The sequence below is a fragment of the Salvelinus alpinus genome, chromosome 15 (assembly GCF_045679555.1).
Source record: "Salvelinus alpinus chromosome 15, SLU_Salpinus.1, whole genome shotgun sequence".
Taxonomy (NCBI): Eukaryota; Metazoa; Chordata; class Actinopteri; order Salmoniformes; family Salmonidae; genus Salvelinus; species Salvelinus alpinus.
Genome location: NC_092100.1, coordinates 37885031 through 37912270, shown reverse-complemented (window position 1 = coordinate 37912270; position 27240 = coordinate 37885031). Strand labels below are relative to the sequence as shown.

At 42.7% G+C, this 27240-nt stretch overlaps 1 protein-coding gene across 1 annotated transcript in view; it reads left to right on the top strand.

Annotated features, from left to right (window-relative positions):
• The window catches only part of LOC139540019 (synaptotagmin-9-like), a 55625-nt gene extending 29331 nt beyond the window's left edge, over positions 1-26294 (top strand). The window contains exons 4-7 of the mRNA XM_071343507.1: positions 17351-17471; positions 19433-19604; positions 23494-23623; positions 25162-26294. Coding sequence (XP_071199608.1) covers positions 17351-17471; positions 19433-19604; positions 23494-23623; positions 25162-25236 — 498 coding nt within the window. The 3' untranslated portion in view covers positions 25237-26294. The remainder of the gene's footprint in view (positions 1-17350; positions 17472-19432; positions 19605-23493; positions 23624-25161) is intronic.
• The last annotated feature ends 946 nt before the right edge of the window (positions 26295-27240 follow it).

The window sequence follows — 27240 nt, the reverse complement described above, 5'->3', positions numbered from 1 at the left end:
TGGAGCTCCTCCCTCCATTATTCACATGGATCCCATTAATCACTGTGAGGTGTGACATACTGAAGATTTCACCTGTCTGATTGAATCTCACTGGACTCTCACTGGTGTCAAATCAAATCAAATCAAATTGTATTTGTCACATACACATGGTTAGCAGATGTTAATGCGAGTGTAGCGAAATGCTTGTGCTTCTAGTTCCGACAATGCCGTAATAACCAAAGAGTAATCTAACCTAACAATTTCACAACAGCTACCTTATACACACAAGTGTAAAGGGATGAAGAATATGTACATAAAGATATATGAATGAGTGATGGTACAGAACGGCATAGGCAAGATGCAGTAGATGGTATAGAGTACAGTATATACATATGAGATGAGTAATGTAGGGTATGTAAACATTATATTAAGTGGCATTGTTTAAAGTGGCTAGTGATACATTTTTTACATGTATGGCAGCAGCATCTCAATGTTAGTGGTGGCTGTTTAACAGTCTGATGGCCTTGAGATAGAAGCTGTTTTTCAGTCTCTCGGTCCCTGCTTTGATGCACCTGTACTGACCTCGCCTTCTGGGTGATAGCGGGGTGAACAGGCAGGGGCTCGGGTGGTTGTTGTCCTTGATGATCTTTATGGCCTTCCTGTGACATCGGGTGGTGTAGGTGTCCTGGAGGGCAGGTAGTTTGCCCCCGGTGATGCGTTGTGCAGACCTCACTACCCTCTGGAGAGCCTTACGGTTGTGGGCGGAGCAATTGCCGTACCAGGCGGTGATACAGCCCGACAGGATGCTCTCGATTGTGCATCTGTAAAAGTTTGTGAGTGCTTTTGGTGACAAGCTGAATTTCTTCAGCCTCCTGAGGTTGAAGAGGCGCTGCTGCGCCTTCTTCACCACGCTGTCTGTGTGGGTGGACCAATTCAGTTTGTCCGTGATGTGTACGCCGAGGAACTTAAAACTTTCTACCCTCTCCACTACTGTCCCGTCGATGTGGATAGGGGGGTGCTCCCTCTGCTGTTTCCTGAAGTCCACAATCATCTCCTTTGTTTTGGTGACGTTGAGTGTGAGGTTATTTTCCTGACACCACACTCCGAGGGCCCTCACCTCCTCCCTGTAGGCCGTCTCGTCGTTGTTGGTAATCAAGCCTACCACTGTAGTGTCGTCTGCAAACTTGATGATTGAGTTGGAGGCGTGCATGGCCACGCAGTCGTGGGTGAACAGGGAGTACAGGAGAGGGCTCAGAACGCACCCTTGTGGGGCCCCAGTGTTGAGGATCAGCGCGGTGGAGATGTTGTTACCTACCCTCACCACCTGGGGGGCGGCCCGTCAGGAAGTCCAGTACCCAGTTGCACAGGGCGAGGTCGAGACCCAGGGTCTCGAGCTTGATGACGAGTTTGGAGGGTACTATGGTGTTAAATGCTGAGCTGTAGTCGATGAACAGTATTCTCACATAGGTATTCCTCTTGTCCAGATGGGTTAGGGCAGTGTGGTTGCGACTGCGTCGTCTGTGGACCTATTGGGGCGGTAAGCAAATTGGAGTGGGTCTAGGGTGTCAGGTAGGGTGGAGGTGATATGGTCCTTGACTTGTCTCTCAAAGCACTTCATGATGATGGAAGTGAGTGCTACGGGGCGGTAGTCATTTAGCTCAGTTACCTTAGCTTTCTTGGGAACAGGAACAATGGTGGCCCTCTTGAAGCATTTGGGAACAGCAGACTGGGATAAGGATTGATTGAATATGTCCGTAAACACACCAGCCAGCTGGTCTGCGCATGCTCTGAGGACGCGGCTGGGGATGCCGTCTGGGCCTGCAGCCTTGCGAGGGTTAACCCGTTTAAATGTTTTACTCACGTCGGCTGCAGTGAAGGAGAGTCCGCAGGTTTTGGTAGCGGGCCGTGTCAGTGGCACTGTATTGTCCTCAAAGCGAGCAAAGAAGTTGTTTAGTCTGTCTGGGAGCAAGACATCCTGGTCCGCGACGGGGCTGGTTTTCTTTTTGTAATCCGTGATTGACTGTAGACCCTGCCACATACCTCTTGTGTCTGAGCCATTGAATTGCGACTCTACTTTGTCTCTATACTGACGCTTAGCTTGTTTGATTGCCTTGCGGAGGGAATAGCTACACTGTTTGTATTCGGTCATGTTTCCAGTCACCTTGCCCTGGTTAAAAGCAGTGATTCGCGCTTTCAGTTTCGCTCGAATGCTGCCATCAATCCACGGTTTCTGGTTGGGGAATGTTTTAATAGTTGCTGTGGGTACGACATCGCCAATGCACTTGCTAATGAACTCGCTCACCGAATCAGCGTATTCGTCAATGTTGTTGTTTGACGCAATGCGGAACATATCCCAATCCCCGTGATCGAAGAAATCTTGAACCGTGGAATCAGATTGGTCGGACCAGCGTTGAACAGACCTGAGAGGGGGAGCTTCCTGTTTCAGTTTCTGTCTATAGGCTGGAAACAACAAAATGGAGTCGTGGTCAACTTTTCCGAAAGGAGGGCGGGGAGGGCCTTATATGCGTTGCAAAGTTAGAATAACAATGATCCAGGGTTTTACCAGCCCTGGTAGCACAATCGATATGCTGATAGAATTTAGGGAGTCTTGTTTTCAGATTAGCCTTGTTAAAATCCCCAGCTGCAATGAATGCAGCTTCAGGATATGTGGTTTCCAGTTTACATAGAGTCAAATAAAGTTCGTTCAGGGCCATCGATGTGTCTGCTTGGGGGGGAATATATGCGGCTGTAATTATAGTCGAAGAGAATTCTCTTGGTAGATAATGCGGTCGACATTTGATTGTGAGGAATTCTAAGTCAGGTGAACAGAAGGACTTGAGTTCCTGTATGTTGTTATGATCACACCTTGTCTCGAAGTGCGTCTTCGAAGTGCGGTCCCAATAGAAGTCAGTCTCATTGGAGTCTCACTGTGGAAATAAGGACTTATGGTGTCATTGAAGGAGTGTAGGCTGTCTGCACGGGAGGACTGTAGTCTGAGTGATGTCTCAATGATATATCTCTATACTGTCTCCCCTTGAGGGCCACTTCTTTTTTAGATGTGTTCATTTTCACTTCCCATCGACATGTAGGGCTTGAGGACATCTAAACTGTGTGATTAGCCTAGTGGTTAGAGTGTTGGGCCAGTAACTCAAAGGTTGCTGGATCGAATCCCCGAGATGACATGGTAAAAATCTGTTGTTCTGCCCCTGAGCAAGGCAGTTAACCCACTGTTCCCCAGGTGCTGAAGACATAGATGTTGATTAAGGCAGCCCCTGCAACTCTCTGATTCACAGGGTTTGGGTTAAATGTGGAAGACACATTTCAGTTGAAGGTATTCAGTTGTACAACTGACTAGCTATCCCCCCTTTCCCTGATTATGTCATGCCTGCTCCCCCCTGAGGGTGCCAGGCTCCTGTCATCGTATGCACCTGTTACCATCATTATGCGCAGCTGCGCTCATTTGGACTCACCTGGACTCCCTCACTTTGTTGATTGCCCCTGTATATATGTCTGCTCCTCTGTGTTGTTCCCTGTAGTAGCGTTGTTTGTCGTGTTTATTTCCAGACGCTGTTCTTGTTCCGTTACATGTCCATCTATATTACATGGTTCACTCCCTGTACCTGCTTCTCATCTCCTGTGTTGGGCGTTACAGATTAGGCTCAGACAATGGATAGGTCTGAAGCTAGTATTTTGTATCAAGGCTGTCAAACTTGGCGACTTCATAGGTCAGGGTTTCCAAACTCGGTCCTGGGGGCCAAACCGGGTACGAGTTTTAGTTTTTGCCCTAGCACTACACGGCTGAAACAAATAATCAAAGCTTGATGATGAGTTGGTTATTTGAATCAGCTGTGTAGTGTTAGGCAGAAAACTTGTGCCGGGGGGGGGGGGGGGGGGGGGGGCTTGGACAGAATCCTAAATTTATCTGGGGATGCAACCCAGAGCATCTAGGAAACACAAGCATCAAGCACACACACACACACTCATACATAGCCACACACACACACAGCCATTCTCCATCCCAGAACTGGGCCAGCCCTTCTGGGACCCAGAGCATGTGACATCACAAGTCCAACCACTAGTCCATGCATAAATCATACCTCAGCGCTAAGTTGTGTTTCAAACATCCCATATGTAACATACAAACTGTAAACCGGCATCAAGTCTGACATTGAAGTGCTACATCTCCATAACTGAACTGTAGGACCATATGAACGGGGTCAAGAATAACCCACCATCTACTTCTTAGATAACATCAATTACAAGTCATGTAGCGTGTTTATTACATGTTTTTAACATACCTCTAAAATACAGGACAACTTCCAGGGACAGAGAGCTATACAAATACCCATACAAGTGACCGGCTCTAAATCTTTTACATGATCTCTGTAAGCTTCTACAAGCAGGTCTCAAATCCACCTTTATGAGGGTTGAATTAAACTGTTAGACAACAGAACAGAATCACTGGTGGTTTTGGCCAGCGGCATACCACCCTGCATCCAACTGCTGGCTTGCCATTGAAGCTACGCTGGGTTGGCCCTGGTTGGTCTCTGGCTGGAAGACCAGATCCTGCTGGAAGTGGAGTTGGAGAGCCAGTAGGAAGCACTCTTTCCTCTTGTCTAAAAAAAAGATCAGTGATTGGGATCATTACCCTGTGTCATTAAACGGGTGTCCTGACTCTCTGTGGTCACTAAAAATCCTATGGCACTTATCTTAAGAGTAGGGTTATAACCCCGGTGTCCTAGCTAAATTCCCAATCTGGCCCTCATACCATCATGGCCACCTAGTCATCTTCAGCTTCCAATTGGCTCATTCCTCTCCCCGGTAACTACTCCCTAGGTCATTGCTGTAAATGAGTCAACTTACCTGGTAAAATAAGGGTTATGTCACGACTTCAGCCGAAGTCGGTTCCTCTCCTTGTTCGGGCGGCGCTCGGCGGTTGGCGTCGCCGGTCTACTAGCCATCACCGAGCCACTTTAAATTTTCCGTTTGTTTTGTCTTTGTTTCTACACACCTGTTTTTCATTCCCATAATTATTGTTCAGGTATTTAACCCTCTGTTTCCCCCATGGTGTTGTGCGGGATTGTTTTGTGTCATGTTCGGTAATGTTGGTGACTGGTTATTTCGACGGGTGCTGTTTTTTGCCCGTGCGTAAAAGTTGATGTTCGTGTGTTTGTGTTTGGGCAAGTGTAGTGTTTTACCTTGCACCATTCATTATTCTAAGTAAAGTTACGTTGCTCCCAATTCTCTGCTCTCCTGCGCCTGACTGCATACACCAGCTACACCCACCATTATGACAGATTCAATCAAATATCCTGTCAGGGAGATAAAGGACTTGTATGGATGGATGACCTGTTCCTGTGGTATACTTTCTTTAATTAGACACAGCTTAACTTATTTATTCTAGAACTCAATAGAAGACCAATAGCCTCTTCAGGTTCACATTAATTGTCAGGCTGATATAACAAAGATTTCAAGAGCACTGTAATCTGTGTCCCTGCAACAGCAGTTTATAGTATTAATGTGAGCCAACTTGGGCGACAGGTAGCCTAGCGGTTAAGAACATTGGGCCAGTAACTGAAAAGTTGCTGGTTTGAATCCCTGAGCTGACTAGGTGAAAAATCTGTTGATGTGCCCTTGAGCAAGGCACTTAGCCATACTTGCTCGTGTAAGGAGCTCTGGATAAGAGCTTCTGCTAAATGACTAAAAAGTAAATAAAATAATTAGGTCTTTGATTAATGGGATGAGTATGTGGCTTGATCCAATGCAGCAGGTTTACTACCTAGCTCCACAATAACCACCACTGCAGCATCTGTAACGATCGTCGTATAGAGGAGAAGGAGAAGACCAAGGTGCAGCGTGGTAAGTACTCATAATTACTTTGAATGAATACGAATACTATAACAAAACAACAAAAACAATAAACGAACAGTCCTGCAAGGTGACATACACTAAACAGAAAACAACCACCCACAACCCACAATGGAAAACAGGATACCTAAGTATGGCTCCCAATCAGAGACAACGATAGACAGCTGCCTCTGATTGGGAACCACACCAGGCCAAACACATAGAAATAGACAACCTAGACATACAACATAGAATACCCACTCACATCACACCCTGACCAAACTAAAAATAGAAACATACAAAGCCATCTACGGTCAGGGCTTGACAGCATCATTTAATTTATTTAACTAGGCGAGTCAGTTAAGAACAAATTGTTATTTACAATGACGGCCAAACCCTCCCCTAACCCGGACGACACTGGGCCAATTGTGCGCCGCCCTATGGGACTCCTGATCACAGCCGGTTGTGATACAGCCCGGGATCGAACAAGGGCCTGTAGTGATGCCTCTAGCACTGCGATGCAGTGCCTTAGACCACTGCACCACTCGGAAGCCTCCAGTGGCGCAGCGGTCTAAGTGATGAGCACATCACATCTCCTTACGTTATGTCTTATTGATCTGCATTGTGGAAACAGACATGGGCTGAAAAGAATACTTGAGGAATGACTGATGAAGAAGGAAGGAAAGATAAAATGGGTTTACAACAATATGCCTTAACTACGGGCCAACTGCTGAGAGAGGAGCTATCACGTTTTGGTTCAAATGTCCACCTAGTCCATTGAGACTTAAGAATATTTTATTTTTCAAGATGACAACAGAGTCATTCCAAAGTCCATTATTATTACATGAGTACTACATTTATGAGTGATTGAAATGTGTTAGTTTACCCTGATTGTGTCTGTGTTCATTTAGAAGCCCAGTGAAACACATCTAAAGTGCTGAATCATGTCGTTCCACAGCTGCTGACTTACTGTCTGCTGACTTACTGTCTGCTGACGTAATAGGATGACATGCCAAGACATGGTCTTACACGTGCTGGCTATTGCAAAGCCATTTTCACCTCCCTCTCTATCTCCCTCCCTCTTTGTCTCCCTCTGTTTCTCTCTACAAACATGGTAGTAACACACCCTGTATGTTAAGAGGCTCTTAAAAGAGAGAGAGATCCTAGGGGGGAAGGTGAAAGATGGATAATTACACAAGATAGACTGTCAGCCTTCTCTCTCAGCCATATTGGGGGCCAGTTTAATTTCATTGAAAGAGCACAAGTGACGATAATTCCACCACTGACTTGATTTAAGTACTTCAATGAATGGAGGAGACTGTTATCCTATAGTCTGCAAATGGAAGTGGGTAATTGGATTATTTAGCCTGAGAGGGATGGGCTGCATGGTCCACCCCTAATCTCTTTGTGAGTATGTGTGGGGAGGTTGCATGTGTGTGTACGCACGTGTGTGTGTGTGTGTGTGTGTGTGTGTGTGTGTGTGTGTGTGTGTGTGTGTGTGTGTGTGTGTGTGTGTGTGTGTGTGTGTGTGTGTGTGTGTGTGTGTGTGTGTGTGTGTGTGTGTGTGTGTGTGTGTGTGTTAGTGTCTGTGTGTCTGTGTGTGTGTGTGTGTGTGTGTGTGTGTGTGTGTGTGTGTGTGTGTGTGTGTGTGTGTGTGTGTGTGTGTGTGTGTGTGTGTGTGTGTGTGTGTGTGTGTGTGTTAGTGTCTGTGTGTGTGTGTGTGTGTGTGTGTGTGTGTGTGTGTGTGTGTGTGTGTGTGTGTGTGTGTGTGTGTGTGTGTGTGCGCGTGTGCGTGTGTGTGTGCGTGTGCGTGTGCATGCGTGATTTGTACCACTTTACGACGGAGACCTCCTGCCGCGCCTTCTGAGTGACCAGGTCAGTGTAGCAAAGTGCGGACCGATGATGATGTACTGTAGGCTAGAGGTCACTGTGGTGTCTTGCCCTATGTTGACAGTCTTGATAAATCAACTCATTTGTTTGATTACATTTACAGTGATTTTGGACACAGGCCAGAGAGCAGTGATAGATCGCATTAGATCTGTCATTTCAATCATCCACATAGAGGACTTATTGATGCTTGAATGGATGTGCCAATTCTACATGTTCCACTATTACACTCCCAATCAATGACGTTGTCTATTGTCTAAAATAAACACAATTCAAGCCCGGTTACTGATTGTAACAATACAATACAAAATATAGCTTTTCTATAAATCTTCACATATAACTAATTGAACACAAGCACTATTTCTATATAGTGAAGATAAAAACTAAGTAAACAGAAGGCACAGTATGTGTGGATGGTGTGGTGTGTGTTTATTTTTATTTGTTATGTTTGAAAAGTTGAGTGAGTGAGTAATGAAATAGTTGCATATCCCAGAGCCAGTGTATTGCTGTGGGCCGGGTATGAGAGGGCTTTCAATGTTGTTCAGATGATGGATATACTTTTATAATGAATTACACGTCTTATTTATTTATTGTCCTATCATGGGGAACTACATTTTTAAAATAAATTATATCTAATTATTTATTATCCTATTTTAATGGTACGGTCCATGGCCCTATACCCTAGACACCCACATGAATAGCCCAGATACTAAGGAGAAGTCCCTAACTGTTTTATGTGCATGCTGTATGCGGTCTGTATGCAGCCAAAATGAGGCAGGGACCAAGAGCAGCACTGCCCCCTCAAGATTCTGAGCCTGCTTGGCAGGGTTGGTCCTGCAAAGCCAAAGCCCCCTAAAGGGAGAGCATAATAAACAAGGAAATTCTCAAAGCTGCTAATGAGAACCTTGATGACCTTGTACCTAGCCGGTGGGGATTCCGGTGGGGTGCCCCCACCCAGGCAGTGGCAGTGCTGGCAACACTAGCTGCAGTAACCCATGGGGAGGGGGTCACACTCGGACATTCAGAGAGGGGGTATATTATTGTGGCCCTGGTGGCACGAAACCAATCGGCTGCATGGAGAGGCTTGGGAACATGGTCAAAATGGATGACCGTATTGTGGGTGTTTCAGGAAGAAGGTGTACATTTGACCTCCATCATCTAGGATGTGACAATGGTAAATAAATCTCTACATTTATGCTCATTTTTTGCGCGGTCTTGCAGGCCTTCTCATGCAGCTGCAACTGCAAGTACATTTGTAAATCATGACCCATCTTGAGTTGGGCTCTGGGATGGTGCAATTGTTGAGAGGGTGAGCTTATGGTTGTGTGGGGGTAAGGGCTGAATGTGTGTGGGTGTATGTGTGTATCCCACAACTGTTGCGAAGGAAGAAGTAAAAGATGTTAGGGACTATAGAGGATGATTCACAGCAATATGTAATAAAAATCGAGGTGAGGGCGATGGAAATGCATTTGGCAATGGATCTGCTTCGGTTCGGTGGATGGTGCTGTGTGCACTTTTCGAAGGATGGATCCCAGTCGGTCCGGGGCTGTGCGATGCGGGGGGTCGGGGGTGGTCTGCCGGGCATTGGGATGACAACCCAACTCGAGATGGGGGCTTTTGGCGGGTGGAATAGTGGGGACCAATTGGAGGTTTGCTTAGTGGAGATGCAAATGTCATGGTACAACTATATAGACACTCAATCATTATGTTACTTTTTAATAGGACGTTTACAAACATATATTTTGATAAAAATAATTGAAAGGTGTGTCTCATTATGGTAAGTGGTGAAATAAGTATAGCCAGTTACAATTGTAATGGCTTAGCAGATAATAAGAAAAGACGATCAGTATTTACCTGGCTAAAAGAGAAGGATTATAATATCTACTGTTTACAGGAAACCCATTCAACAGTTTTAGATGAAGTTTTGTGGAAAAAGAACTGGGGGGGCGAAATATATTTCTCCCATGGGCAAAGAAATTCAAAAGGGGTGATGGTTTTAATTAATAATAACTTTGATCCAAATGTGCAACTTGTCCAAACAGATCCTCAAGGTAGATGGATTATTTTAAATATGTTATTGGACAATAAACATATATGGCTTATTAACCTATACGGTCCGAATAATGATGATCCAAGCTTCTTTGACAATATATATAAGAATGTATCAACTCTACAAGCAACACTAGACTCTATTATTATAGTGGGAGATTTTAATACGGTCTTAAATACCTCTATGGACCGGAAAGGAAATCACACTACAAACTATCACCCTCAGGCACTTAAGGAAATCAGGAATGTCATGGATATATTGGAATTAGTGGATATATGGAGACTTAAATACCCTGACCTAGTGAGATATACATGGCGGAGGCTTAATCAAGCTAGTCGCCTTGACTACTTTCTTATATCATTCTCTCTGGCACCAAAAGTTAAAAAGTGTTTGATAGGGGACAGAATGCGGTCGGACCATCACATAATTGGCATATATATTACTCTTACAGAATTTCCACGTGGGCGAGGATATTGGAAATTTAATCAAAGCCTACTAGATGATAAATTGTTTAGAACTAGGACAGAAGAATTTATAACTGACTTTTTTAGACATAACATAGGTACAGCAGATCCCCATATTGTATGGGACACTTTTAAGTGTGCCTTTAGAGGCCATGCAATTCAGTACTCATCTATAAAACAAAAGCAATTTCGATCAAAAGAGTCCATATTAACAAAGGAAATTGAAGGACTAACAGTACAGTTAGATAACAATAAAAACGGTACCATAGAGGCACAGAATAAGTTAGAGGAAAAACAAAAAGAAATGGAGGAACTTATTCAAGAAAGATCCAGTGTAATATATTACAAAAATAAAGCTAACTGGATGGAATATGGGGAAAAATGCACCAAATTCTTTTTCAATCTTCAATATAGAAATGCTACCAAAAAAAACGTATTAAAACTTGTTACAAATGATGGAGTCACGCATGATTCACCAAATGATATTTTGAAAGAGGAAGTAAAGTACTTTAAGAATATATTTTCGTTTCAGGCTCCTCCATCTCCACTAACTGAAACTAATTGTATGGATTTTTTCCCTAATAATAATGTAAAATTAACATCTGTACAGAAAGACTCATGTGAAGGCCTAATTACAGAGGAGGAACTACTTGATGCAATTGGGGCCTTTAAGGATGGGAAAACTCCAGGACTGGATGGCATACCAGTGGAAGTATACAAACATTTTTTTTATATACTCAAAGGACCACTATTAGCTTGTTTTAACCACTCCTATATAAATGATAGATTATCAGACACGCAACAAGAAGGTGTGATATCATTATTACTGAAACAGGACCCAAGTGGTATATATAAAGATCCAGTCCATTTAAAAAATTGGAGACCTCTTACACTTCAGTGTTGTGATGCAAAAATCCTAGCAAAATGCTTGGCGCATAGAATAAAAAAAGTTTTGTCAGATATTATTCATCCTAATCAGACAGGTTTTTTACATGGACGATACATTGGAGATAATATAAGGCAAGTACTGGAAACAATAGAACACTATGAAATATCGGGGACACCAGGCCTGGTTTTCATAGCTGATTTTGAAAAGGCTTTTGATAAAGTACGACTGGAGTTTATATATAAATGCCTAGAATATTTCAATTTTGGGGAATCTCTTATAAAATGGGTAAAAATTATGTATAGTAACCCTAGGTGTAAAATAGTAAATAATGGCTACATCTCAGAAAGTTTTAAACTATCTAGAGGAGTAAAACAAGGTTGTCCACTATCGGCATATCTATTTATTATTGCCATCGAAATGTTAGCTGTTAAAATTAGATCAAACATTAATATTAAGGGATTAGAAATCCAGGGTCTAAAAACTAAGGTGTCATTGTACGCTGATGATTCATGTTTTCTTTTAAAACCACAACTAGAATCTCTCCACGGCCTCTTAGAGGATCTAGATACATTTGCTATCCTCTCTGGATTAAAACCAAATTATGATAAATGTACCATATTACGTATTGGATCACTAAAAAATACACATTTTACATTGCCATGTAGTTTACCAATTAAATGGTCTGACGGTGATGTGGACATACTCGGTATACAAATCCCAAAAGAAAGAAATGATCTCACTCCAATAAATTTTTATAGAAAGTTAGCAAAAATAGATAAGATCTTGCTACCATGGAAAGGAAAATACCTGTCTATTTGTGGGAAAATCACCCTGATTAACTCTTTAATCATATCACAGTTTACCTATTTGCTTATGGTTTTGCCTACACCTAGTGACCTGCTTTTTAAATTATATGAACAAAAAATATTCAATTTTATTTGGAACGGCAAGCCAGATAAAATTAAAAGGGCCTATTTATATAACGAATATGAATTCGGAGGGCAGAAATTATTAAATATTAAAGCATTAGACCTCTCACTAAAGGCATCAGTCATACAAAAGTTATACTTAAATCCAAACTGGTTCTCTAGTAGATTGGTACGAATGTCTCATCCTATGTTCAAGAAGGGCCCTTTTCCCTTTATTCAGATTACACCTGCTCACTTTCGGTTGCTTGAAAAGGAAATAATCTCCAAAATATCTTTATTTTTTAAACAAGCCTTAGAAAGTTGGTTGCAATTTCAGTTTAATCCACCTGAAAGGACGGAACAAATAGTACAACAAATCTTGTGGTTAAATTCAAATATAGTAATTGATAAAAAAACTGTATTTATCGAAGAAATGTTTAAAAAAGGTATAATTTTTGTGAATGATATCATAAATAGGACTGGTGGAGTAATGTCACACATGCAGCTAACACAGACATATGGAAATGTCTGCTCTACCCAAAATTACAACCAATTAATTGCAGCATTACCACAAAAATGGAAGAGGCAGGTGGAAGGGGATAAAAGTAAGGAACTTGTATGTCGGCCTTATATTAAAGAACATAAATGGTTAAAGAAAAGTGTGATAAATAAAAACATATACCAATTTCATTTAAGGACCAAAAAACTTACAGCTGTGCCATATAAATTGCAAAATAGTTGGGAAGAGATTTTCGATGTACCCATTCCATGGCACATGGTTTATGAATTGATACGCAAAACAACGCCGGATTCAAAACTTCGAATTTTTCAATTTAAATTATTGTACAAAATTCTTGCAACTAATAGAATGTTATATATATGGGGGATACAATCTTCTCAGCTCTGTAGATTCTGCTGTGAGGAGGCAGAGTCATTAGACCATTTATTTTGGTATTGTCCGCATGTAGCTCGTTTTTGGTCACAGGTCCAGGAATGGTTGAAGAATTGCAACATTTGCGTAGAACTAACGCTACAGATAGCAATACTGGGGGATTTGAAAAGCCATAGTCAATCAATCAATAATATAATAATTATTTTAGCAAAAAAATTTATTTTTAATTTACAATCCGTGGAAGCTATGAGAATAGGAAGATTCAAATCTTTTGTGAAGCATCACAGCACAGCTGAAAAATATATGGCAAATAAAAATCCGAAATGGATGATGTTGGAAGATAGATGGGAAAGGTTGAGTGGAGCTGAAGGGTGGGACTAATAACAAGATAAACAATGTAGGGCATACGGGATCTGTGAAATGTGTATAGGTGCGGAGCTATTGTGAAATAGCACAGTTACAAGTGGAAATCAAACTGGATGGACAACAGAAATAGAGGAAGGACTAAGAACAAACAAGAGAGAACTATTATAAAGTAGACTGTGTCTGTAAATGTGTATAAGATGTATAAATTGAAGGTAAAAACAGAAATGTTTATCAGTTTACTCCAATTGGGGGATCGGTGGTAGGGTTTGCAGGGACTAATAATAAAGGTATACTCTTTAAAAAAAGTATGTATGTCTATGTAGGTATGTGTATGTATATATGTGTATATGTATGCATACGTGAATGGATATATATATTTACCCAAAAAAATATGGGGGATTGGAAATGATGCAGACAATTACATTGGAAACAACATTCTTTCCGCAATATTAAGCTGATCCACCCCCCAAAAAAAAAAAAAAAAAAAAAAAAAAAAAAAAAATGACGTTGTCTAAAAAACAAATATCCAACAACAACCACCAAAGTCATTCCTTACAGGACATGACATGATTTATAATGCACAAAGAATAGCAGGACAAGTCGCACCCATTATTAGTTCAAGTCATTAGCAACCATCTCTGTTGGATGTGATGTGAGGTGTTTTACACAGACGCTTTTAAATGGAACATCAAAGTAAGCAGCTAACTGTGTGAATTGAGCCATTTATAGTAACAAGGATTTTCATGTACAGAACATTAGAACAATGCAGCACATCAGACAGCATGTGTTGTTATTCTTAAACGTTAGTATTAACTTTGGAGTCTATTTGGGCTCTATTCATACAGAAAAACATTTTCCAATTCAGGTTCATGATCGTTGTGAGTTAGCAGTGAGTAACAAATGTAGCTGTGATTGCATTTCAATATACAGTGCCTTCGGAAAGTATTCAGACCCCTTGACTTTATCTATATTTTGTTAGGTCATAGCCTTGTTCTAAAATGGATTTCAAAAAATAATCTCATCAATCTATACACTATACACCGTCATGTCAAAGCGAAAACAGGTTTAGAAATATTTGCAAATGTCTGAAGAAAACCCCCCTGTAATATCACATTTACATTCAGACCCTTTTGTCAGTACTTTGGTGAAGTACCTTTGTCAGCAATTACAGCGTCGAGTCTTTTTGGCTATGATGCTTCAAGCTAGGCAAGATCTTTATTTGGGGAGTTTCTCCCATTCTTCTCTGCAGATCCTCTCAAGCTCTGTCAGGTTGAATGGGGACCGATGCTGCACAGCTATTTTCAGGTCTCTCCAGAGATGTTCGATCGAGTCCAAGTCCGGGCTCTGGCTCGGCCACTTAAAGACATTCAGAGAATTGTCCCGAAGCCACTCCTGCGTTGTCTTGGTTGTGAGCTTAGGGTCGTTGTCCTGTTGGAAGGAAAACGTTTTCCCCAGTCTGAGGTCCTGAGCGCTCTGGAGTAGGTTTTCATCAAGGTTCTCTCTCTACTTTGCTCCGTTCATCATTGCCTAGATCCTGACAAGTCTCCCAGTCCCTGCCACTGAAAAACACCCCCACAGCGTGATGCTGCCACCACCATACTTAACTGAATGGATTCAGGTCAAAGAGTTGAATCTTGGTTTCACCAGACCAGAGAATCTTGTTTCTCACGGGCTGAGAGTCTTTAGATGCCTTTTGGCAAACTCCAAGTGGGCTGTCATGTGTCTTTTACTGAGGAGTGGATTCTGTCTGGCCACTCTACCATAAATGCCTGATTGGTGGTGTGCTGCCAAGTTTCTTGTCCTTCTGGAAGGTTCTCCAATCTCCACAGAGAAACGCTAGAGCTCTGTCAGTGTGACCATCGGGTTCTTGGTCACCTCCCTGACCAAGGCCCTTCTCCACTGATTGCTCAGTTTAGCCGTGCGGCCAGCTCTAGGAAGGGTCTTAGTGCTTCCAAACTTCTTCCATTTAAGAATGATGGAGGCCACTGTGTTCTTGCGGACCTTCAATGCTGCAGCAATTTTTTGGTACCCTTCCCGAGATCTGTGCCTCAACACAATCCTGTCTCGGAGCTCTAAGTACAATTCTTTTGACCTCATTGGTTTTGCTCTGACATGCACTGTCAACTGTGGAACCTTATATAAACAGGTGTGTGCTTTTCCAAATCATGCACAATCAATTGAATTTACCGCAGGTGGACTCCAATCACGTTGTAGAAACATCTCAAGGATGGTCAATGGAAACAGGATGCACCTGAGCACCCATTTTATAAATTTGCTTTTTGCTTTGTCATTATGGGGTATTGTGTGTAGATTGGTGAGGATTTTTATTTTATTCATCAATTTAGAATAAGGCTGTAACGTAGCAAAATGTGAATAAAGTCAAGGGATCTGAATACATTACAAAGGCACTGTATTCAAACTTCATTAATAACTTCATCATTGAACATATCCCCCTAGTAAAACCCAACCCACAGAGAGCACAGTCACTGTGGGGCCCCCAACCCAGGATATGAACACGTCATAACCTAGGGGGGGACAACTCTGGTACACCTCTGCTATTTGGAGAACTAAAACCTGTTGCCACTATTGACAATGGGCTTGTCAAAGCCATGGCAGCTAGGCAGAAAGGCCTGATAGCCCTGGCAAGCTCCAGCAGGGTGTGAGCTAGATAGCTTCTCGGGGAGGCTGTGTCTGTGTGAGACTGGGACTGACCACTGACCAGGCTGGTGACCAAGCCAGACCTGATAATGAGCGGTTCTCTGTGGAGAGCTGAACTGACCTTTCCTGCTGAAGCAGAATACTGGGGCTTCCCACTGAGCCCAGGGGCCTGCCAATGGGAACTTTCACACAGGGAGAATTATCTGTTATAACAGGCCCATACAGCTAAGGGCTGAGGAGCACACACACGGCCATGCACACGCACACGCACACGCACACGTACACGCACACGCACACAAAGACTAATTCAGATGTCAGGCTAGTGTCAGCCAAGCCTGGAGATGCTGCTTATTTACAGTAGGTTCCCAGCTTCTAAAACCAGGGGCTTTGACCAAGTTTTTGGTCCGGTAGTCTGCATCTTAACTATGTTTGGTGTTTCCTGCTCCTACCTCAAGCTGAGAGAAACGTACAGTGGTAACAGGTTTGTCAGGGTTACATTACAACGTGAGGTGCATGCCTCAACTTGAGGTGAGACTCGTGGCCTTCATAATCCATGCCGGTAACTAACCTTGTGAGTGACGCTTGTGTCTAACGAACACATCACTCTCTCATGCTATTTTCAGAGGTGATAATTGGAGCGCTTCTCTTCCTGTTCACTTACATACGCCTTGCCGTAGCCAGCAAAAACCAGCGACAATTACCCCAGTGATTATCACATTGGTTGCAGTAACTTCAATCACCTCAGTCGTTCTACAAACACACAGCCTATTACAGTAGTTATACAATTAGCCGCTACACATTTACGCACATAAACTCAGCACCGGGATTCAAAACTATAATTGAATACGTACAGAGGGATCAGTTAGCAGAACAAAATATTTTATTAACAAAAGGTAAACAAATCTGTTGGCTTTACAGAACTGTTATTTTGGTTGTTGCAATTTTACAGCTAATTCCCTGAAATTCTACACATTTTATCATGTCTTATGCGATGTTAATATGATATCTGATTGAGAGAAACTAATCAAATCAGTGGGGGCCCCCTGGAGCTCAGGGCCTCTGGTCACGTGCTCTGCGTGCCCGGTCAGTAATTCAGCAAGTGTAGATAGCTGGCTAGTCTAAGTACACTAAGCAGTACCAATCTTTCTTTTTTTATTGACATGGGTTATTTGAGTGATTGTCAATGAGTGATATATAACAAGATGAAAACTGCTGATGCATAACCAAGCTTAGAAATTGCACGTTGTGCATTCTATTATTCTAACTCTCAACAGTAAGTTGAGGTCCCGACTGTTCACATAGTCCACTGTAAACCAGCGGAATCTCTAACAGCGAAGCCAGAGCTATATGGTGACATCGTGAGACATTCAGTTACTAACCAATTTCACTTATGTTTTTGTTGCTTTGTAGGACAATGTTGACTTGGGGGATCTCATGTTCTCCCTGTGTTACCTACCAACGGCTGGAAGGCTAACCATCACAATGATCAAGGCTAGGAACCTCAAAGCCATGGACATCACTGGAGCCTCAGGTAGGGGGTCCTTAATGTGGGGACTGGGGTACAAATGTGATGTTGATTCTGCTTAGTCATCACTGGATGGATAAATTATATGACAGACTAGTATATGAAATGGAATGGTCATTTCTGTCTCCCAGTCTTTTAATAATATGGCCCAATAAGTAGAAGCCATGACGAAACATATCAATGAAGCATAACTATTGAGGCCATGTGTGCGTCCAAAATGGCACCCTATTCCCTATACAGTTGAAGTAGGAAGTTCACATACACTTAGGTTGGAGTCATGAAAACTCATTTTTCAACCACTCCACAAATTTCTTGTTAACAATCTATAGTTTTGGCAAGTCGGTTAGGACATCTACTTTGTGCATGACACAAGTAATTGTTCCAACAATTGTTTACAGACAGATTATTTCACTTATAATTCACTGTATCACAATTCCAGTGGGTCAGAAGTTTACATACACTAAGTTGATTGTGCCTTTAAACAGCTTGGAAAATTCCAGAAAATTATGTCATGGCTTTAGAAGCTTCTGATAGGCTAATTGACATCATTTGAGTCAATTGGAAGTGTAACTGTGGATGTATTTCAAGGCCTACCTTCACACTCAGTGCCTCTTTGCTTGACATCATGGGGAAATCAAAAGAAATCAGCCAAGACCTCAGAAAACAAATTGTAGACCTCCAAGTCTGGTTCATCCTTGGGAGCAATTTCCAAATGACTGAAGGTACCACGTTCATCTGTACAAACAATAGTACGCAAGTATAAACACCATGGAACCACGCAGCCGTTATACCGCTCAGGAAGGAAACTTGTTCTGTCTCCTAGAGATGAACGTACTTTGGTGCGAAAAGTGCAAATCAATCCCAGAACAACAGCAAAAGACCTTGTGAAGATGCTGGAGGAAACAGGTACAAAAGTATCTATATCCACAGTAAAACGAGTCATATATCAACATAACTTGAAAGGCTGCTCAGCAAGGAAAAAGCCACTGCTCCAAAACCGCCATTAAAAAGCCAGACTACGGTTTGCAACTGCACATGGGGACAAAGATCGTACTTTTTGGAGAAATGTGGTCTGCTCTGGTCTGATGAAACAAAAATAGAACTGTTTGGCCATAATGACCATCGTTGTGTTTGGAGGAAAAAGGGGGAGGCTTGCAAGCCGAAGAACACCATCCCAACCGTGAAGCACGGGGGTGGCAGCATCATGTTGTGGGGTGCTTTGCTGCAGGAGGGACTGGTGCACTTCACGGTTGGGATGGTGTTCATAAGGAAGTACAATTATGTGGATATATTGAAGCAACATCTCAAGACATCAGCCAGGAAGTTAAAGCTTGGTTCCAAATGGGTCTTCCAAATGGACAATGACCCCAAGCATACTTCCAAAGTTGTGGAAAAATGGCTTCAAGACAACAAAGTCAAGGTATTGGAGTGGCCATCACAAAGCCCTGACCTCAAACCTATAGAAAATTTGTGGGCAGAACTGAAGAAGCAATGAGGCCTACAAACCTGACTCAGTTACACCATCTCTGTCAGGAGGAATGGGCCACAATTCACCCATCTTATTGTGGGAACCTTGTGGAAGGCAACCCGACACGTTTGACCCAAGTTAAACAATGTAAAGGCAATGCTACCAAATACTAATTGAGTGTATGTAATCTTCTGACCCACTGAGAATGTGATGAAAGAAATAAAAGCTGAAATAAATCATTCTCTCCACTATTATTCTGACATTTCACATTCTTAAAATAAAGTGGTGATCCTATCTGACCTAAGACAGGGAATTTTTACTAGGATTAAATGTCAGGAATTGTGAAAAACTGAGTTTAAATGTATTTGGCTAAGGTGTATGTAAACTTCCGACTTCAACTGTATACTGCACTACTTTTGACCAGAGGCCTGTGTGGATGCATCCCATGTGTTACTCCGTGGGTTTACCTGGGTTCACACTGTGTCCCAACTCTCTCTAGATCCATATGTGAAGGTGTCTTTGATGTGTGAGGGACGGAGATTGAAGAAGAGGAAAACATCCACCAAGCGAAACACTCTGAATCCAGTCTACAACGAAGCCATAGTATTTGATGTCCCTCCTGAGAACATTGATCAGATCAGTCTCCTAATAGCAGTGATGGACTACGATCGGTAAATACATTTTGTTTCGCAACCCTTTTTATGAACTGAACTTCCTATCATTATGACAGCAGTTTAGGTTTTTTATTCAGACAATAGCCTGCAAGGTTGTGGTGACTATGATGCACTGAAAAGGACTCAGATACCATGCTTTTGAGTGGACAGTATCTTTGCTGTATACAAATCAAATAACATATTATTTGTCACATACGCTTGTTTAGCAGACGTTATTGCGGGTGTAGCGAAATGCTTGTGTTTCCAGCTCTAACAGTGCAGTAATATCTAACAGTAATATCAAACAATTTCACAACAATACACACAAATCTAAAGTAAAGGAATGGAATTAGGAATAAATATTTGGGCAAGCAATGTCAGAGTGGCATAGGCTAAGATACAGTAAAATAGGATAGAATACAGCATATACATATGAGATGAGTAATGTAAAATATGTAAACATTATTAAAGTGAATAGTGTTCCATTATTAAAGTGGCCAGTGATTCCAAGTCTATGTGTAACGCGTGGGTGCAGGAATCAGGCGCAGAGAGCAGAAGGTTAGGACAAACGTATTTAATCCTGGTACTGACACGGTCACGTCAACACACTAGGCGCATAAAACCCAGATCGGCCCAAACCAGGACCCATGACAGTACGGCGTAAATACAACAAAATACAATCCACCACAACCTAACAGAAGGAACAAGCCCGCACAACAGAAAGCGGGCATTGCCAGCTTAAATAGCCCTAATTACAACTAAACAAGGAACAGGTGAAAACAATAAGACTCAACCAACCGAACAGGGAAAAAGGGATCGGTGGCAGCTAGTAGACTGGTGACGACGACCGCCGAGCACCGGCCGAACAGGAAGAGGAACCGCCTTCGGTGGGATTCGTGACAGATGTATATAGGGCAGCAGCCTCTAATGTGCAAGGATGGCTATTTAACAGAATTTAACAGTCTGATGGCCTTGAGATAGAAGCTGTTTTTCAGTCTCTCGGTCCCAGCTTTGATGCACCTGTACTGACTTTGCCTTATGGATGATAGCGGGGTGAACAGGCAATGGCTCGGGTGGTTGTTGTCCTTGATAATATTTTTGGCATTCCTGTGACATTGGGTGCTGTAGGTGTCCTGGAGGGCAGGTAGTTTGCCCCCGGTGATGTGTTGGACAGACCGCACCACCCTCTGGAAAACCCTGCGGTTGTGGGCGGTGCAGTTGCCGTACCAGGCAGTGATACAGCCCGACAGGATGCTCTCAATTGTGCATCTGTAAAAGTTTGGGAGGGTTTTAGGTGCCAAGACAAATTTCTTCAGCCTCCTGAGGTTGAAGATGCGCTGTTGCGCCTTCTCCACAACACTGTCTGTGTGGGTGGACCATTTCAGTTTGTAAGTGATATGTACGCCAAGAAACTTGAAGCTTTCCACCTTCTCCACGGTTGTCCCATCGATGTGGATAGGGGGATGCCCCTTCTGCTGTTTCCTGAAGTCCACAATTAGCTCCTTTGTTTTGTTGACGTTGGTTGAGAGGTTATTTTCCTTGCACCACACTCCCAGGGCCCTCACCTCCTCCCTGTCTCATCATTGTTGGTAATCGGGCGTCTGCGAACTTGATGATTGAGTTGGAGGCATGCGTGGCCACTCAGTCATTGGTGAACAGGGAGTACAAGAGGGGGCTGAGCACGCATCCCTGTGGGGCCCCAGTGTTGAGTATCAGCGAAGTGGAGGTGTTTTTTCCTACCTTCACCACCTGCCCGTCAGAAAATCCAGGACCCAGTTGCACAGGGTGAGGTTCAGACCGAGCCTTAAGATAATGATGAGCTTGGAGGGTACTATGGTGTTGAATGCTGAGCTGTAGTCAATGAACAGCATTCTTACATAGGTATTCCTCTTGTCCAGATGGGTTAGGGCAGTGTGCAGTGCGATGGCGATTGCATCGTCTTTGGATCTATTGGGGCGGTAAGCAAATTGAAGTGGGTCAGGTAAGATAGAGATGATATGATCCTTGACTAGTATCTCAAAGCACTTCATGATGACAGAAGTGAGTGTTCGGGGCGATAGTCATTTAGTTCAGTTACCTTTGCTTTCTTGGGTAGATGAACAATGGTGGACATCTTGAAGCATGTGGGGACAGTAGACTGGGATAGGGAGAGATTGAATATGTCCGTAAACACTCCAGCCAGCTGGTCTGTTGATGCTCTGAGGACGTGGCTAGGGATGCCGTCTGGCCGGCAGCCTTGCGAGGGTTAACATGCTTAGATGTCTTACTCACGTCGGCCACAGAGAAGGTGAGCTCCCAGTCCTTGGTAGCAGGCCGCTTTGGTGGCACTGTGTTATCCTCAAAGCGGGCGAAGAAGGTATTTAGCTTGTCTGGAAGAAACACGTCGGTGTCCGCGACTTGGCAGGTTTTCCCTTTGTAGTTCGTGATTGTCTGTAGACCCTGCCACATATGTCTCGTGTCTGAGACGTTGAATTGCCTGTTTGATTGCCTTATGGAGGAAATAACTACACTGTTTGTATTCGGCCGTATTCCCAGTCACCTTGCCATGGTTAAATGCGACGGTTCCCGCTTTCAGTTTCGCGCGAATGCTGCCATCTATCCACGGTTTCTGGTTAGGGTAGGTTTTAATAGTCACAGTGGGTACAACATCTCCTATACACTTCCTGATGAACTCAGTCACCGTATCAGTGTATACGTCGATAATATTCTCGAAGGCTACCCGGAACATATCCCAGTCCGCGTGATCAAAACAATCTTGAAGCGTGGATTCCGATTGGTCAGACCAGCTTTGAATAGTCCTTAGCACAGGTACTTCCTGTTTGAGTTTCTGCCTATAGGAAGGAAGGAGCAAAATGGAGTCATGATCAGATTTGCTGAAAGGGAGGCGGGGGAGGGCCTTATAGGTATCCAGAAAGTTGGAGTAGCAGTGGTCGATTGTTTTAGCAACGTGAGTACTACAGTAAATGTGTTGATAGAACTTCGGCAGCCTTTTCCTCAAATTTGCTTTCTTAAAATCCTCAGCTACAATAAATGTGGCCTCAGGATATGTGGTTTCCAGTTTGCATAAAGTCCAGTTAAGTTCTTTGAGGGCCGTTGTGGTATCGGCTTGAGGGGGGATATACACGGCTGTGACTATAACCGAAGAGAATTCTCTTGGGAGATAATACGGTCGGCATTTGATTGTGAGGTATTCTAGGTCGGGTGAACAAAAAGACTTGAGTTCCTGTATGTTATCACAATCACTCCAAAAGTCGTTAATGATGAAACATACACCCCCACCCTTCTTTCCGGAGAGATATTTATTCCTTTCTGCGCAATGAACTGAGAACCCAACTGGCTGGACGGACTCAAGACAGTATATCCCTAGAGAGCAATGTTTCCGTGAAACAGAGTATGTTACAATTCCTGATGTCTCTCTGGAAGAGATCCTTGCCCTGAGCTCGTCAACTTTATTATCCTGTTTCCTCCCCTATACAAGCACATAGCTGAGACTCCCTAAGTGTAACATGTTTTAGTTGATCATTGGCCTGGAAAGCAGCTGGCATTCAAGAGAGGAGGAAACAACATTACAAAACAAAAATACTGATGAACAAGCACAGACCACAGAGTACAGACTCTTTTCCTCCTTATGCTGTTCAGAGTAAATATTTGAGGAGTTAAAAATAATCTGCCGAACATCACTATAATAATTACACGAAGGAACACGATGTTGGACAGAAAATGCACTAGGATATGCACAACTGCATGGCTTCTAAATCTATCTGTAAGACAAGTGGACTACCTATTAAATGAAAACGTGTAGAGGTGCACAAATCAACATGGTTTTAAATCAAAAACATGAACATGAGTGCATTTATGGCAACAAAAGGTTTTAAAATGACCATATGTTTGTTCCCCCCTCTCACAGTGTAGGTCACAATGAGGTCATTGGAGTGTGTAGGGTGGGCAATGAGGCGGAGAGCCTGGGCCGAGACCATTGGAATGAGATGCTGTCATACCCCCGCAAGCCCATCGCGCACTGGCACCCCCTGGTAGAGGTATGTGTGTGTGTGTGTGTGTGTGTGTGTGTGTGTGTGTGTGTGTGTGTGTGTGTGTGTGTGTGTGTGTGTGTGTGTGTGTGTGTGTGTGTGTGTGTGTGTGTGTGTGTGTGTGTGTGTGTGTGTGTGTGTGTGTGTGTCTGTGTCTGTGTGTGTGTGTGTGTGTGTGTGTGTCTGTGTGTCTGTGTGTGTGCCAGTCCATTCATCCATCTGTCTGTCCCTCCCTCCGTCTTTCTATGTGAGTCAACACATAAAGTGATGGAAGAAGAAAGACTGTCAAAGCTTTATCCTTGACATTATGACCACACATCTCAAGTGTAAGTAGACAGCAAGCGGTAGAGCTCTACTTCTCTAGCTTGTATAGGGACAATAAAACACAAGCAGGATTACATAAAACAAATGTCTGCTTGACTTGTTTTTGTGCCATCATCAGAACAATCCATTCCTGCAGTGGGAGAGGAGGGGAGAAGGCGGCTTTATTGCTATTTAAAAACACTACTCCTCCATCCTCATTAATGGACGCCAGAAATAGATCAACATTTATTCGGAGTTGTTGACACAAAATCTATTCATATTCATCTGAGAGGTTAAAAGCAGAAATTGGAACAGTAATGTTGCCTACACAGTGGTATAACTGAAGTGCTTGTCATTGGATATCATTGTAGCTGCACAGTCAGAAGCCCTGGGGTGTATTCACTTGGAACCAAACAGAGCCAAACAAAAGCAAACAGAATCAAACGGAATGATATGGGGAGGGACCTTCCTGAATTTGTCCAATATAAACTTTTTGGGAGTAAACGGTTGCCATTGTAAAATGTTTTGCAACTGTTTGCCACGGTCTTCGTCTAATGAATACAACCCTGTTCCTCCTATTAAGCTGAAGAAGACACACACACACTTGACTTTTCATTATTTTCGCTCGCATCTTTTCATGGATTGGTGTTTTGAAATCTTAGTGCAAGACTCGCTGACCCTCAAGGCCACAGACAGTTCTCATCAATAATTCACATCCCGGGCCACTTGAGCCAAGGTTGTGCTCCCGCTACACAGAACCGCTAAAACAGCCCTTTAAACTGTGCTTACATCTCTCTTTCGCTCCCTGTCTTCCCCTGGGCTGCTTTTTCTGGCTGTTAAATTCCATCTAGGAGGAAAATAAAAAAGGGCAAAAAATAAAAATGTTTGGTATTTCCTACTGATTTTGTGTTTCTTGAAAGTAGGACAATTTATTTAGAGTATGTTTCTTATTAAACGGAGAAGGAATTTCGGAGACACAGTGCGGTGACAATGATTTTCAGACAGAGGCACGACAGAACCCACAGGGGGTCTACACACACCAAGGCCATTTTTTGTGTAAAATGAATTAAAACTACAGAGTGCATTGTGACTTCAGCCTCACAGTCTCTATTTACCGAAATTAGATTTCACCTCCGACTCTTTCCCTCTTTGTGCAATTCAGCTGTCAAATTGTATTCCCTTACCTGATATAACCTGGTTATGCTCATCTCTCTGACTGTGTTTCCTCTCGGTGTGTTCTCTAGTGGATGGGTCAGGGAACTGCAGGTGAAAGCCAGGGCGGTTCCACCAACTCTCTGAAGACTCCTCCTTCACCATAAAGAGAACACAGGGTGGTGAAGGAGAGGAACAGCAGAGACCCCAAGCATCAAGAGAGGAGGAGAGATCAGTATGCTAGTAATGGTAGATGTTACACTTGGTTTCCCCGACATTGATTAAGCTTAGTGCTGAACTAAAAAGCATGCTCAATAGAATATCCATTTGAAAGTGCTTACTGATCCAGGACAGGCTTAAAACTTCTTCAGGATTGGTGGGTCCCCTGCAGGACGGTTGAGCTAACGTAGGCTAATGTGATTAGCATGAGGTTGTAAGTAACAAGAACATTTCCCAGGACATAGACATATCTGATATTGGCAGAAAGCTTAAATTCTTGTTAATCTAACTGCACTGTCCAATTTACAGTAGCTATTACAGTGAAAGAGTACCATGCTATTGTTTGAGGAGAGTGCACAGTTTTGAACATGAAAAGTTATTAATAAACAAATTAGGCACATTTGGGCAGTCTGGTACAACATTTTGAACAGAAATGCAATGGTTCATTGGATCAGTCTAAAACTTTGCCCATACACTGCTGCCATATAGTGGCCAAAATTTAAATTACACCTGGGCTGGAATAATTTCTCTTGCATTTCAAAGATGATAGTACAAAAAAATTCAAAAAAATATATATATTTTTCTTTGTATTATGTTTTACCAGATCTAATGTGTTATATTCTCCTACATTCCTTTCACATTTCCACAAAAAGTGTTTCCTTTCAAATGGCACCAAGAATATATGTTTAGTCAACTGCATGTCCAGTGGCCATTCATTAGTACTATTTGTTTAAAAAACTACAGAAATCTAAAAAGTGTTAAAGTTTCAGTTGGGAGGTAATAGTATAGTCTTGTTTATGTCTTGTTTAATAACACATTGTTACAATTAATTGATCTTTGTTATTTGGGTACAGTGCATGGTTCTTTGTGCGTAATATTGCTCTTTGGTTGATTACTTTGTGAGATACTAACATACTGTAAACATAAAATGTACCATGAAACTAAGACCTAGTATGTAAATTGTCCATTCAGATGTTACTAAATAAATATTTATATTATAAATTTACCACACAAAGACAGATGGGTGATTTTATGATCTCAAGAGTGAATTTCTGTGTCAGGAAGAAGAGAGAAGCCTTAGAGCCTGTCCTCGACACCTTTCACCACAAAGACGCTCTCTTCACACCTGCAGTGACAAGTCCCCAACAGGCCACAGACACACACGACAGATGCCGAGCCCTGCACCAAACCAGTTGACGGCCTAACAAACCGCAACGAGGTTGCAGCAGGATGATAAAATATCAAAACTGATGAGATGTGATTGACAGACAGTGGGGAGTGCTCCAATCAGAGTGTATCTGAGCTGCACACTGGGCTGCTGATGGGAACACAACACAGGAACAGAGACAGATCCATCTGCAGTGCTGGAGCCAGATTTCGAATCAGTCCCCTCCCTCAGTGAAATCACACCCAGCACTGTGCAGTCTGCAGGTAGTCAACAGGTGACCTCTGATGAGGAGGATGGGGCCCCAGCAGCAGCCACATGGAGATCTCAATTAATGACATCAGAACAAGACCACTGATTACTACTACGCAGGGTCAGATAAAAAAATAAAAAAATACCTCAAACACACATCTCAACATCAATCACAGAATTAAACACACGTCAATATTAATGTTGACATGAAATGCCAAACGGCGTGAATAGAGGCAAATGGCAATATATTTCTGTACTTAAAAATACGACGGAAGCCACTTGTTTTTTCTGTCTGTCTTTGTTTTATACATAACCGGAATTGCTTCCCGCAATGAAGACCAACAGTTAGACAGTAGAAAACACGAGGTAGTCAGAATGCAGCTTAGACAACTGATTTTGTGAACATTCTCGACTCATTGCACAGGGCCCCATTTGGGACATTTTCCACGGACACTTCTGGCATGTTCTTCCGGTAAATAGAGTCAGTGAACAAGCATGTTATGACGGTAGTAGTAATACTACTACAGGAGAGGGA